Source organism: Anas platyrhynchos, chromosome 19 (genome assembly GCF_047663525.1).
Source record: "Anas platyrhynchos isolate ZD024472 breed Pekin duck chromosome 19, IASCAAS_PekinDuck_T2T, whole genome shotgun sequence".
NCBI lineage: Eukaryota > Metazoa > Chordata > Aves > Anseriformes > Anatidae > Anas > Anas platyrhynchos.
Genome location: NC_092605.1, coordinates 7,258,673 through 7,272,268, shown reverse-complemented (window position 1 = coordinate 7,272,268; position 13,596 = coordinate 7,258,673). Strand labels below are relative to the sequence as shown.

The 13,596-nt window shown below is 38.7% G+C and overlaps 1 protein-coding gene across 1 annotated transcript in view; it reads left to right on the top strand.

Moving 5' to 3' along the window:
- FOXK2 (forkhead box K2) overlaps nucleotides 1–8,030 on the top strand; it is a 47,369-nt gene extending 39,339 nt beyond the window's left edge. The window contains exons 5-9 of the mRNA XM_027471475.3: nucleotides 1,453–1,646; nucleotides 2,476–2,651; nucleotides 3,709–4,005; nucleotides 4,251–4,460; nucleotides 6,511–8,030. Of these exons, the coding sequence (XP_027327276.1) occupies nucleotides 1,453–1,646; nucleotides 2,476–2,651; nucleotides 3,709–4,005; nucleotides 4,251–4,460; nucleotides 6,511–6,707 (1,074 nt within the window). The 3' untranslated portion in view covers nucleotides 6,708–8,030. The remainder of the gene's footprint in view (nucleotides 1–1,452; nucleotides 1,647–2,475; nucleotides 2,652–3,708; nucleotides 4,006–4,250; nucleotides 4,461–6,510) is intronic.
- Nucleotides 8,031–13,596: the final 5,566 nt, after the last annotated feature.

Below are 13,596 nucleotides of genomic sequence, written 5' to 3'. Positions count from 1 at the left end.
ATAATAGACACAGCAGACATATGTTCTGGAATAAATAATTAGCACCTGTTTCTAAATCAATAAATAAAGCAAAAAGCTGAAAATTAGATGCTGATCAGTCACTAGTAGTTACTGCTATAACAGCAACAGGTGTACCTCATGTATCAGCGGCTTTGCTAGTTCTTATCCTTCAAGTATTAAATTATAGTTAAGGTGATTTTATCTGATTGATGTCTTAAATAATATTTGAGGCCATATATGCATATTATTCAAACCAGAGAGTATATACATGTGTATAATGTCCAAATCCTATACCTTAGTAAGTACTGTTGAGGTATTAATATCTTTTAGTATATAAAACTCTCATTTTGACTAGAGGACTCTTTGTGAATGTATTTTAGCAGGTACTTTTGGATCTACTCTTTTATTCTAGCATACGGAGAAATAAATACAGTTTATAGGCATGTTCTTGGCATCTTTCTAGTTGTGTTTCAATTTTTGGCAACAAAAACCATTTCTGGTTTCATCAGTTTGCATTTAAGAAACCATACATGGTTATCATTTCTTTAAGTTTTTGAAATTTGCCTTCAGGGTCATGAATACATACGTCTAAGAAGGATTTTGAGGAGCTTTTGTTAATGTAAAGCCTTTTCTCCATTTTCCCCTGTTCTCCCACAAGTATGTCAGTATGTATTCTTACACTTACTTTCTTCTGCTTCGGTGATAATGTTTTGAAAGATTTTAGGTTTATGTATTTAAATTTAAAAAGCACGTGCACAAAGCCGAGCATAGATAGATACTTCAGAGCGTTAGCAGTTTTCTGCATCTTTTTGATCAGGGTTGTGTGTTACAGGAAAGTGAGGATAAAGCAATGCGCAAACTAGAGCGGAGTGGCAGAGATCTCACTGAAGAGCTGTTTTAGAACCCACTGCCATTTGTTGTTTTTCTAGACAAACTAAATCCTTGGCTCCTCTGTTGAGACAGAGACTGTGGGTGAACTCCCAACAATCTAGCTGTATTTGGATCTTGTGTAATTTAATCTTCTCTTTCTGTATTATGGAACAGTAACAGAGGGGAATTGTGTAAGATCAGAATCAGCATATTCTGTGTTTTGCTGGCCCTTGTAGTACAACCTGATATTTTCCTTGACACCTGGGGAAGGGTGGTATATGAGGACTGCTAATTCTTGATTTTTTTACACTGCATTATGCTCAAGTATTTGTAGTGTTCTAACAGTGTTGCAATCACCGTGTTTCACGTTAACATACTGGTTTTTAACTGTTGGCAAAGATTTGAAAAATGCAAGAGTACCTTCCAGGTTTATGGCACTACCTTGGCAGTGCTCTGACTCCTGTTGAATTAAGGAATGAAAGAGCTGAACCCCGAGTCTCCTGTAGTACAAACTGCTGCAGTAGGCCACATTCTGACTTGAAAAAGTTATATGAATTCTACATATTTTTTTATGTTCCATAGAATTCAATACGTCACAATCTCTCTCTGAATCGTTATTTCATCAAAGTACCACGTTCCCAGGAAGAACCAGGCAAAGGCTCATTCTGGAGGATAGACCCTGCCTCTGAAAGCAAATTAATAGAGCAGGCTTTTAGGAAAAGGCGGCCTAGGGGAGTACCTTGCTTTAGAACCCCTCTGGGACCACTCTCTTCTAGGTAAGGAAAAACAGATGAACAAAAAGACTATGGCTGTTGTTTAATCTTCAGGCTGATACAGACTTGATAGTTTTGGATACAGTCACAAGTTCAGTAATTTAATTTCATCCAGACTCATTATTTGAATTCTGTATGATTTACGAGGAGGCTGCCAAAACACTAGGTTTGTTTTTATTGATTATTTTCAGTATTAAAGAACTGACTCAATTTACATAACTAACTGTCAGATTGTTAATGTAAGCAAGTCTTGCTGTACCTTTGGGTTGTGTTGTTGTTTTTCTTTTTTTTTTTAACAGAATTATAATTTTAATTTCTAACTGCCATTTAAACTGCACTTTAAATCAGCAAAGAAAATTATCAAAAAACAGTTACCGTTGTGTTGAACTTAGAAATTACAAGTATGCATCTATGTTCAAGCAGAATTTGATGGGAAAATACAAGGGTTTTACTTACTCCCTTTGTGAAGTTATGGCCTTTCTACTGGTGTATTTTTTTTGGCTTGCCCTTTAGACAGATTTGCTCACCATCTTTCTCCACCAGAAGAAATGTTCATGTTTCACAGATTGTGTAGAGAGTCACATTAAGAAGGCATCCAGCCACTTCTGTTCCATTAACTATACCTGAAGTTTGCTTTTTAAATCCTGTTCTTGTTTAACAAAAGCTTTTTAAAAGATCATCAAAACTGCTTTGGGTTGTAACTGTACTTGCCAGAAGGCAGAGGTGCCCTCCTGTGGGCAGTGTGTGTTACAGTCTCTGTAGAGGAAGGTCACTGTCTGTCACAGTTCAGAAGTTAAAACACATCAGCTGCTGCTTTCATTTTTAAATGCAGAAGTGCCCCAGCCTCTCCTAATCACTCTGGAGTGTTGTCTGCACACTCCAGTGGAGTCCAGACCCCCGAGAGTCTGTCCCGGGAAGGATCTCCAGTCCCAATGGAACCTGAGCCTAGTGCTATCCAGCCAAAACTAGCGGTAATACAAGAAGCACGATTTGCACAGAGTGCCCCAGGTGAGGAATCCTGAAATAAGCGTTTGGGGGTTGGAGATGGGAGAGGGCTAATATATAATACAAGTGTGTGTGTGTATGTGTATATATATTTATATGCACGCACTACCAAGATTTCACAAGTACACCAAAAATCAGTAAAAATATTTAAGCCCTTCACATTTAGAGCAATCACTGTAAAGCATGTAAACATAGCAGGTAAACAGCTTTTTGCAGACATAGAGGCTGCATTATCTGTGTGTATCAGAACCCTTAATGGCTTTATTATTAAGCAGGGATTGTGCTTCTGTCCTGTATAGGACTGTACTGTCTTGCAATACTTGTCACTTCCTTTGGATACAACATATTCTTTCTGGTTTAGAAAAATAAATACATTAACTGGGGGGTTACAGAAATAAGCAAATATCTGACATACATCTGTGGTCATTTCAACCTTTCAATGCTGGGGAGTGAAAGAGTTGCAAGGCTAAAGAGAGAGAACAAATATGCATGATAAGAATTTTCCTTTTTTTTAAACATGAACAAAAAAAAACAACAAACAAAAAAGCAAGGGCAAGGTGTGATGGAATACATATTTATTTGTTTAGATGATATACTTTTGCCATCCATTTTGTTGGTGATGCACCTGGAAGAGTAGCAGTGACCATTCTGTGACAAAGGCAACCAGTCCTTAGCAGAGACCGTGCATCCCCAGCCTAGGAAGCTGGGAGTTCTGCCACCGCAGAGGTCCTTCACACAGTACATGAAGCACACTTTAATTCCCATCTACGGAAGGCAGTTTTACCGAATGAATATTAAGCATAGCTTTGGCAGTACAGTTGCATTTGCAGGGGCATGGCAAGGGGGCTTTTGCCGAAATGGTTACAGCTTGTACCGAGCTAATCCAGCACTGAATGCCATGTGGCATGATCTTCATTATCCATTTTTATCTTTTGGATCACTCAGGCATTAATGAAGAAGGTTGTTAATCTTATGAGGCTTTAACATTAAGTTAAAAGAATGACTGACTTAAATTAAATAATTAAAATTAGCAGCCTAATTTTTGTCTCTTTCTTGATAGGATCACCTCTATCTAGCCAACCAGTTTTAATTACTGTACAACGGCAGCTACCACAAACTATTAAACCCGTCACCTACACTGTTGCAACTCCTGTGACAACATCAACATCCCAGCAGCCTGTAGTTCAGACAGTTCATGTTGTTCACCAGATACCAGCTGTGTCTGTCACAAACGTGACTGGATTAGCACCAGCAAACACTTACACTGTAGCTGGACAGGCAGTAGTCACGCAAGCTGCGATGGTAACCCAGCCCAAGGTAGAACCTCAAGAGAATGGAGACCACAAGGAAGTAAAAGGTGAGAACCTGGGGGGTTAGTTGCTGTGGGAGGTCTTTATATGGAAGGATTATTATTTGAAATTTACTTCCAGTTTGAAGTGTAGTACTTGAAATGCATCGTAATTCCTCATGCATCTTGGAGCTAGTAATTAAACAGTATGCATCTGCACTGAGTAGTGAAGTAAAACTACTTTCCTGTAGTAAAAGTAAATGAATTTTTAATGTGTTCTTGTCTTTACCAATGTTTTATCATCTGTTTTTCAGTTAAAGTGGAGCCTATACCTGCTATTAGTCATGCTACAATAGGAGCTGCTAGTCGTATCATTCAGACATCTCAGACCACCCCCTTACAGACAGTTACCATAGTGCAACAGGCACCTCTAGGTCAACACCAGCTACCAATAAAAACTGTAACACAGAACGGAACGCACATAGTACCTATCACCACTGCGATCCAAGGACAGGGCAACGCTGGTATGTATTGTGCCAAGATGTTCTGTTGCTTTGCAAAAGTGGTCGCTGCTGAATTTTTGAAATGTTCTCGTGTATTTTGTAGTTGTACTGAAAACTAAGTTGTACAGAAAATTTTGATTACGGTCTTGTATGAGTTTGTTCTCTCCCTCTTGGTAAGAACCAGCATTTCTCTTCAATGATGATTACTTGAAGAGCTATTTATTCTCTTGTAGTCATTACAGTGATGTGTTTAGTGGTGACCAACCTCTCATCATTAAACCCAGGATATAAACAAGTTTTAAAAGAAGTTCCTGTAAGACAATGCCATTAAAATGGTAACTGCTCCCCAGATGATTTGTCAAGAACCAACCAGCAAGAAGGCAGGACAGACTGGCTTTTTGAGCAGTTATCTTTTTCTTCTGTTGCTATTGAACCTGTACAAGAGCAAGGCACTAAAGTGAAGGAGAATTCTCCAAGATTTTGAGATTCTTATTCTGTCTGCATACCCTCTTTCCCCTCTCAGATTCAGTGGTCTAACTGGGTAGCAGTATTTCTATCACAATTTTAATTGTTCAGGATTTATCATAACTTAAACAGATGTATTCAGTTTTGTTTGCTCTGCAGGTGCATAGAGATTGTTTCAGCAGTTTCACTTTGAGATGTTATCTGATGCTGCAGTAGCTTTTTTGTTATAGAGTATGCTTATGGAAATTGATATAAGATAGCCTAAAACTATTTCTACATGTATTTCTGCTCTAAAATCTTGATAATGGAGTAAATTATTTGTTTTGTTTCCTTTTTACTCTTTTTCCATCTCTGATGTTGGTTCTCCTACTAAAGTTCAATATTTATAGGTCAGTGTTCTGCCTCCTTCCACTTCATTTTAGTGTAAGTAAAGCAAAAGCAGTTACTGCCAGACCTGATATGCACCTTTTTTGTTCAGAATTGAGCTGAGAGTCACGTGAAACTATTTCTGAAGTATTTGTTCTACAAATGCATACTAAATACAAAACCGTTTGCTTACTTGCCCTCGTGATATTCCAGGTATTCTCTAGGATAGTTTACTAAGAACAAATATAACAACTTCTTTTTGTACATCTCACATTTCAGCTCCTGCAAAGCTGTGGTGCTCAGGAAAGGGAACTTGTGTGTGAAAAGCAGGTAGATTGATAATGTTTAGATAAAGTTTCTTGAAATGCAATGAACAAATTAATATGTTAGTATTTTGTATTTGAAATTTAAATGAAACTGACATTTGAATAGTTGGTTTAATAAAGTCAGAGTTGATAGTGAGAAACAGACTCCTGTCAAGCAGAGGGAAAGAACCCTTGGATGTCTCAGAAGATCGAGGGGACTGCACTTGCCTGTTAGTGGTGACTGGTGCACTGTTTTGTCCATGTAACGACAAAGATTACAAAGATTAAGATCTGGCGTAGCACGTTTGAGCTATGTACATCTCTGTCAGTGTAGTTCAGTTGTACTCTTGAATCTAATCAGGTCATTTCCCAACCTTTCTTGTAAGGAAAAAGGCAGTGGTCTAACACTTTGGGTAAGTGCCTATCTGTCAAAAAAGAATTGATGCTTGAGTTGTCTGCATCTCCTGGTGGTGTGAGTTGCACAGGTTTTGTTTAATAACTTGTGGCTGGAGGTGAGTGTGGCGTGGTGCTGCTCTCCTTCCCAGCCAAACATTCTGCAATGATCCGTAGACATGGCCAGACCTCCTCAAAGGGGATCTTGATTTCCCTTCCCAGTTCTGTCACAAATTACTGCGTAGATTGGCTTTAAATCATTTAATATTTGTCTGTCTTTAGCTCCACATTAACAAAACTGAGATACTTTCCCTTTCTCCCACCTTTGTCTGTACCTGTATGGTTGCTGAGTGATTTAGAGCAATGTCTTTCAGATTTGTACAAAGGTTAAATGACAGGACCTGAATCTCAACTGGGATTGCTGATACCCACCATAGTACAAAGAAAAGAACTCATCATTTTGATGAAAATGCAAATTTGATTTCAGTATCATCTGTTTTGACAAGGATTAGGGTGCTGAAATTTCTATTATCTTTTTGCAGCTGCTGCAAGTCCTTTGCATATGTTAGCAACCCATGCGTCCGCATCGGCATCTCTTCCAACAAAGCGCCAGAACGGAGACCAGTCGGAACAGCAGGAACTCAAACGTATCAAAACAGAAGATGGAGAGAGCATAGTCATAGCAGTTAACGTGGACACCCCGTCTGTGGCAGTGAGCGATAAAGGCAGCCAGAACTAGAAACTTAGAGGAGTTTTCTTTTTTCTTTTTTCCTTTTTTTTTTTAAATAAACTCCATGGTGCCAAAAGGAGACACTTAAATATAACACCTAAAATGTTGGAACATGTTCTCACGCAGTGGGGAAAGGGGCCCTGTGATCAGACTTCAACTTTCAGCACTGAAAAAAACAAAAACAAAAACAAAAAAACAAACAACACAGGTGGCCTTAAAACTTGGTAATTTAAAGTCAAACTGCAAAACATCTTGTTCCAGAGGCTGTGACCCCCGCTCCTCCCTGCCCCCTACTGAACTGTGTACACTGAGAAATACAGTGTTGGGGAGGGCTGCAGCTTTAAAAAATCTTTATCAGATTATTTTAAGGACTGAGTATCTCAGTGTAACGGCAGCATGATAAGCGCTTAGTGTGAACTGGTTTCAAACGATTGTATATTCCTTAAAGGGAACAGAGGCAAGGAGCCATTTCCTACATCTTGGCAGCTAGCCTTTCATAATGACCTACCCGATGCAGTTGTTGGTAGATATGCAGTATTTTGTTGTTCACATGTGGAATTAGAAATTTTTGAGGTGTATTTTCATTTCTTTGCAAAATAATGGGGTCTTTGACATTTCAAATCACTCCATTTCTACTCCGGAAACTTTGGAATCACACAATACTTTTCATGTGAAATTTTGTTTGGTAAAAAACTGAATGTAGGGTTTTTTTAACCAATGGAATGATTTACTTTTGTCTGTCCTGTTAAAGTTCAGATAAAGCTACTTTATTACATCTGCAAATTTTCATATTTTAGCAGTTGCCTGATAAATTTAATCAAATTTTATTACCATGTGTAGTGATCAAATGCTTCTTCGGGCTTGCATGTAACTGATTAGAAATTACAATGTAAATGAGCCGTTAACTGACGTTAAAGAACTGCTATGAATTTGACCAGAGCTGCACTTATCTGTTTCTCTTTCTGCTACCTTTTGCTGTTTGTTACTTTGTGTTGACTTTGACTGTCCCTGGCATATTTTTCCAGTCTAAAGTAAAACAAGAGTCTCGCTTAATATTGTGTATGTTTAAGATAACAGACTGTTCTTCATTTAGAAAAGATAAAATTCTTTATCACGAGTCCTTTTAAAAAGAAAGTAAAATTATCTTGTCAGAGGTATATTCGATATTTTTAAGCTTAAGCACCCATCCGTAGAAATTAATCTGACCAGTTTCTTCGTAACACTTTTGATGTCATATACACTGACCTTTTGGGGTCTCCATTAAGAGTAGCTGTTGTGGTTTTCTAACAGTGGCTACCATATTATTATAATAAAAACAAATTTTTAAGTGTGTGTTCTGCAGTTGAACATTTTAAAATGTATTGGAAATTTCTCACTTTTAATTGTGGTAATAGATTCCACTTTACATTTCAAAATTAAATTTAAACGTAAGGCTGCTGTTCAGTCTTCAATTCACATTACGTCTTATTTCTTCATGCAGTAAGGTGAGTGAAAGCTAGATAGTTGGCTTAATTTCAATCTCATTTTTGTCACTTTCTGTAATAATGATGCATTATTTATATTTCCTTTTCCACTACAAAAGGAAAAAAATGTATTTTCTTGATGGACTGAACAGTTTGGAGTGGTTTATTTAGGCAGCTTTTGGGAACTATTTACCTAAAGACCAAATATGAGAAATCTGTACAAGTTTTGTGTTCATCCACAAAATGGAACTGTTACAATGTCTCTGCAGATAATACATATTAAAAATCTATGAAAAAAACACTCTACACAAGCTGAATTTATAACAGGCATTTAAAAAAAAAGCATAACCTGAAAAAGAAATGTTTCTGTAAAACTGCAAGATTTTCTTTAGAGGTTTTAAAAAATAAAAAAGTAAAGTTTTAACATACTTTTTTTAAGAAAAAAAAAATCCAGTACTAGTAATTTAATTTGGTGTTGAATGAATTGACTAGAATGTGGTTTATTTTCAGAAGTGAGAATCTGTTCACAACTAGGGCTAGGTGAATAATAGTGTATAAGATTTTTTAAATAAAATTAAATTTTATTCAGCAAATTAACTAAGTTGAAATTACTCAACAAGTGTGTTTGAAATATGTATGTATATTTGGTGATTAATCCAATTTATGTTGTCAGTGCCAAAGGAAACTGTATGCACCCAAACGAGCCGAGGTGATGCCTCCTGTCCGATAATGGTAGGCAAGCTGTAAATTGTAACTGCTCGGGTAGAGGGGATGTGAGAAGCCTGGGCCCTGTGCTGTAGCATGTCGTTGTTTTTGTGCTTTTTGGTGCCCGTGGAATTCGAGAGAAGAACACAGCTTTGTTCCGATGGGTGACCTCTTTGGAAAAGCTGTGCAGCGTGAGGACACTGCTTGGGTTCTCGCGTAAGCAGCGTGCTCACCCCTGGTCTTGGTGAGACTGAAAAGTGACAGTTTGGGATAATGTCTGGTCATCCCGACTATTGCAGACTTCTCTGTCTTGCAGGTCAGGCCTTACTAAACTGAGTAGTGGGGTGGTTCAGGCAGTGCTGTTCCCTGGTCTGTGTATGTATTTACACGCTTCCCACGACTGGCACAGTGGTGATTGCTGAATAATACCAAAGGCTGAATGGGACTTGCTGTCTCACTGCTGCTCTTGCGGTGCTGCTCCTGACCTTTCCTCAGTTGTTGTATGTGCTGATCATCCTGCGCTCCTGTAGTCGATAGCATCTTTCTTGTGCAAACGGAAAACTTTTTTCAGGTTTCTTGTACCTGGAGATTTGACCTCTTTGACTGATGTAACCTGTCCCGTTGTTTGTGTTTTGTGGTGAGTGGTGTTATTTCTTTTTGTGCTCCATCTAGGCTGCCTGTTCAGTATTCTTTCTGTTTAAAGCTTTCATGTAATCATTGAAAATGACTGGCTATAAGGAAATAACATGTGATGTTCTAACCAGGATTTAATGACATCCTAAAATGTAACCCAGCTTAATTTTCTTTACAGCTGGGACTAATTTTCATTGCCTGTCATTGGGTTTTCCGTTATGTTTAAAAGATTCAGGAAGCTGATCTCATTTTTTTCCCCTTTCCCAGTTCTAACATGAAGACCTAGACGTGCATTTATGCCTAGCCACAGAAGTGTTTATCTCCACTGTCAGTGTGTCATGTCTTCCTTGCCCAAGGTGTCCCTGTCCTTAACACCACTGGGGTTTTGATGCAGCTGCCTGTTGCGTTGCCCCCAGGTCCCAGCAGGGACAAATTCGGGGTTGGGAAGGAGGCAGCTCAGCACCCGGGGCAGTGGCATGTTCTTGCTTTTGGATGCTCAGTTCTGCCTTTGTGCTGGCCATTGTTACGGGAGCTGTGGAGTACCTCGGGACATGGCAAAGCAACAGAGTCCTCAGTCAGAGGGCTGTGGACGGACTGAATCAGAAAGGCTGATTCTGTGCGATCAGTGTGTTGTCTCAGTTCTGAACTGCTGCCTTGCCTTCCCTCCTACCCCCCAGTTATTCCAGCATAGTACCATGTGGTTGCAGTCCTTTCTATGCTGCTTTTCCTTCTGGTGATTTAGGTGAATACTTTAACTGTGCTAAGCCCCAGCATGCCTGCAAAAGCACTGCTGCTTCAGAAAGCACTTCTCAGTGTGGATTGCTGCGCAGGAGACAAAACTGGGAAGACTTTGCCTTTACTTTCACAGTGGTTATAATACAGGTTCATTTTAAACTGTTGGTTTTTATAATTATGTCAAAAAGTGGAACTTCAGGTAACAGCCTGCATTCAGGTGTGTTTTGTGTCTTGATTTAATTTTCCCCAGAAGGTAAATTTTGAGTGGTTCATGGTCGTTAATGCAGGTCGTGATTTTATGTATCATGCGGTTTTAGAGTTACATGTATTATATATAATACATATGATGTATATTATATAATATATATGTATTATATACATTATATATATAATACATATGTGTGCTTATATATGCATATTAGCATTTACACCATATTGAGTGCTTCTATTAATTTGGGCGATTCCTTTCTATACACTTAACTGCATTAGCATTCTTACTAACACTCTTCCAGTTCATAAATAAGTTCATAAATGAGGCCTTAACTTATTAAGACTGGCTAGATCTGTTTATCTGTGTATCTTAAATGTGCCGATACTTTTAGAGGAAAGTGTTTAGTTGTTTGTTTTAAAAGTCTGACACAAAAATAATTGATAGAGCATCTAAAGTTGGTAGGTGCATGGGTTGATTTAACCATCAGGCTCTTCTTCATCTTTCTGCACTGCAGATGAAAACAAGCTTGCCTCCTGCCTGTGCTTCTACTTGTTTCTTTCCCAACTAATATTCAAGCCAGACTTTTTTTTTTTTTTTTTTCCTTTTTCATGTATCAGAGTTTGTTCTGCTAGAACCAGTGTTAGCATCTGAGGCTGATATCAGGTACGTAGGCAAGGATTTGCTTAATGGTTTGACTTCTTAAAAATGTTGGCTACAAATTAGAGTTTCAGCACCAATTGCCATAATTATTTGTAAGTCTATTTGTAGATTTAAAAAATAATAATAGATGTGTATTTCCTAGAAAGGATTTGCATTAATGTTGATTTGGTTTTTAAAGTTATGTTATTTTTGTCTGATCAGAAGTGGGAAAATGCCTAAAGTACTAGAAAGATTTACAAGAATGCTGGGTCTTGTTTTCATGTCAATACTTTCTTGAAAGTCTTGGAAATGTTGGTTAGAAATAAAAGGAGAGCCACCGGACAGCCGTAACGGATTAGAATATCTGAAAGAGCATAAACTGTTTCTTTGAGAAAAAGCATGGACTTGTGTGAAATTCCACAGGGTCTCCTACAGATGAGAACATCACCATCAGTGGCTTGTTTCAACAAATAAAACCTTTGGGGAGGAAGGAAAAAAATGGCAGGAAAACTGGGGCATCTAAAGGGCTTAATAATAAGGAGATGGATTCAATAGTGTGTGACTCTAAAACAAGACAGCCTTTGTATTTAGGTCAGCAGAGGCTGCCACAGTCCTTTTGGCCTATATATACGTAGAAAATGCTGGACGCAGGACTAACTTTACTGATTTATCTTCTACTTTCTGCTTTAATTTGAATACCTAAAGGCTTGGAAATAAATACTCTGTGGCTCCTGCTGCCTGCTGGCAAATACCTGGAATTACCACTTACATTGCAGTGGCTAATCTACTTTTCCTTTCAGCATTTAGAACTGTGACACAGGCACTATGGAAGGAGATAGGAAAAGAGGGGGAGAGGAGGTGTTTTGTTCCTTTTAAACAGCAAAAATCCATTTACTTAAATAGCTGCTGGTGGTAGACGTAGATTGTTTTTCAGAAATGGTCATAATTTTAGACTTACTATGCAAAATGTGCAACTTCCTCGTGGCTGTCAGATTAGCACAGTCTGCCCCACTGGCATGTTGCCCTCTCAGTCAGCGGGCTCCTCTCCTAAAGGCACACGTCCCTAGCTAAGAGTTAAGACAGCTGTACTGAAAGAAATAAATGCCATTGGACCTCTGGACTATAATACTCATCTTAAGCTAACAATTCGTCATTTTTAAATACATTTAATCCTCTTTTGTCACATAACCTAGACTGCTGACAGTTTGCCTTGCCTGCCTTTTGCTCTTCAGCCTCATGTAGAGCTATGGTTATGCTCAGAATGTGACTGGTTGCTTATTCTGGTATTTTAAGACTTGCCTTCAGTTAAGTGCCCCCTCCATTTGAAGAAACTGAATCTTTAGCAGCCTGCCTGTGAGGACTGTGTCATTGTGTAAGGCCTAAAACATGGGTGAGTATTACTGCTGTGTATCACAGCACAAGTGAGTATGCTCCTGCCAGGCTTAGTACTGAGCTTTGCGGTGTACCTGGTCCCTTCAGCCATGTGGTGTCAACTAAACCAACGTGCTGGATACGTCATCTGCCTAACACTTAAAGTACTGTGTATTTACCAAAAAGTAACTAAAATTCTATTACATTTGATTATAGAGATCTGCTTATCCAGTATTGCATTTACTGCAGATTTTGGTTAAAGGTGCCTGCATAAAGCTGTACAGCAGCAGAAAGTGATGTAATGACGAACGGGCAGAGCAACGTGGAGCCTACAGCAGGTGGGGAGACATTCTTTTATCTATTTTTCAATCCCTGTAAAATATAAAGATTTGCAACTAGTAAAATAAAGCAGCATGGGAGATGAAGTATGATTAGGTATGTATTAAGGCTGCAGGACTCCAGTGTTTGTACAGTGGTATTATCTGGAAATGTAGTTGGTGTCATGCAAGAACAGGTGTTCAGAGGAAGTTTTACACATTTGGAAGAGCTTTAATCGTCCAAGAAATGCTCATAGTCTCTCCGGTCACCTCTGTGGTTGCTTTAATGGACAAGGGGATGGTGCTTGAGCAGATTAAGAAACGTAAAACCTTCAAAGCAGTGTGCAGAAGGCTTAATGTTTTAGTTAGTCTCCTTGCTATTTAAAGTGAGTGCAGCTGACTGGATCATAAACAGCTTACAACTGCACCAGATATTCTTGCTGCAGAGAAAAAGGATTTAAATCATCCTTAGAGAATAGTTTCTAATGCCTTCCTGCACCCCCCCTTCTCTGAGGAGAGTGCAGTTTGGGCATTCTGCTAACCCAGCAGTTAAAAGGTAAGCTTCAGCACAGCTGGTGTGAATAGTGTGGTAAATAGCAATAGATGAGGGGGATACATGAACAAGTACTGGTTTGCACCAGGAGTCAGAATGGGTCTGAGCTGGTCTTCTTTTGGTATAACCACCACTGTGTACTTGATGCTCTCCATGAACATGCCCCAGGCAGTGTGAATCAGTTTGTCGTTCAATGGCCACCACCTTTTACTCAATTGACTATTCTCCCAAACCTGTGGCAATAGGAATTTCATGTGTGAGCATAAGTGAA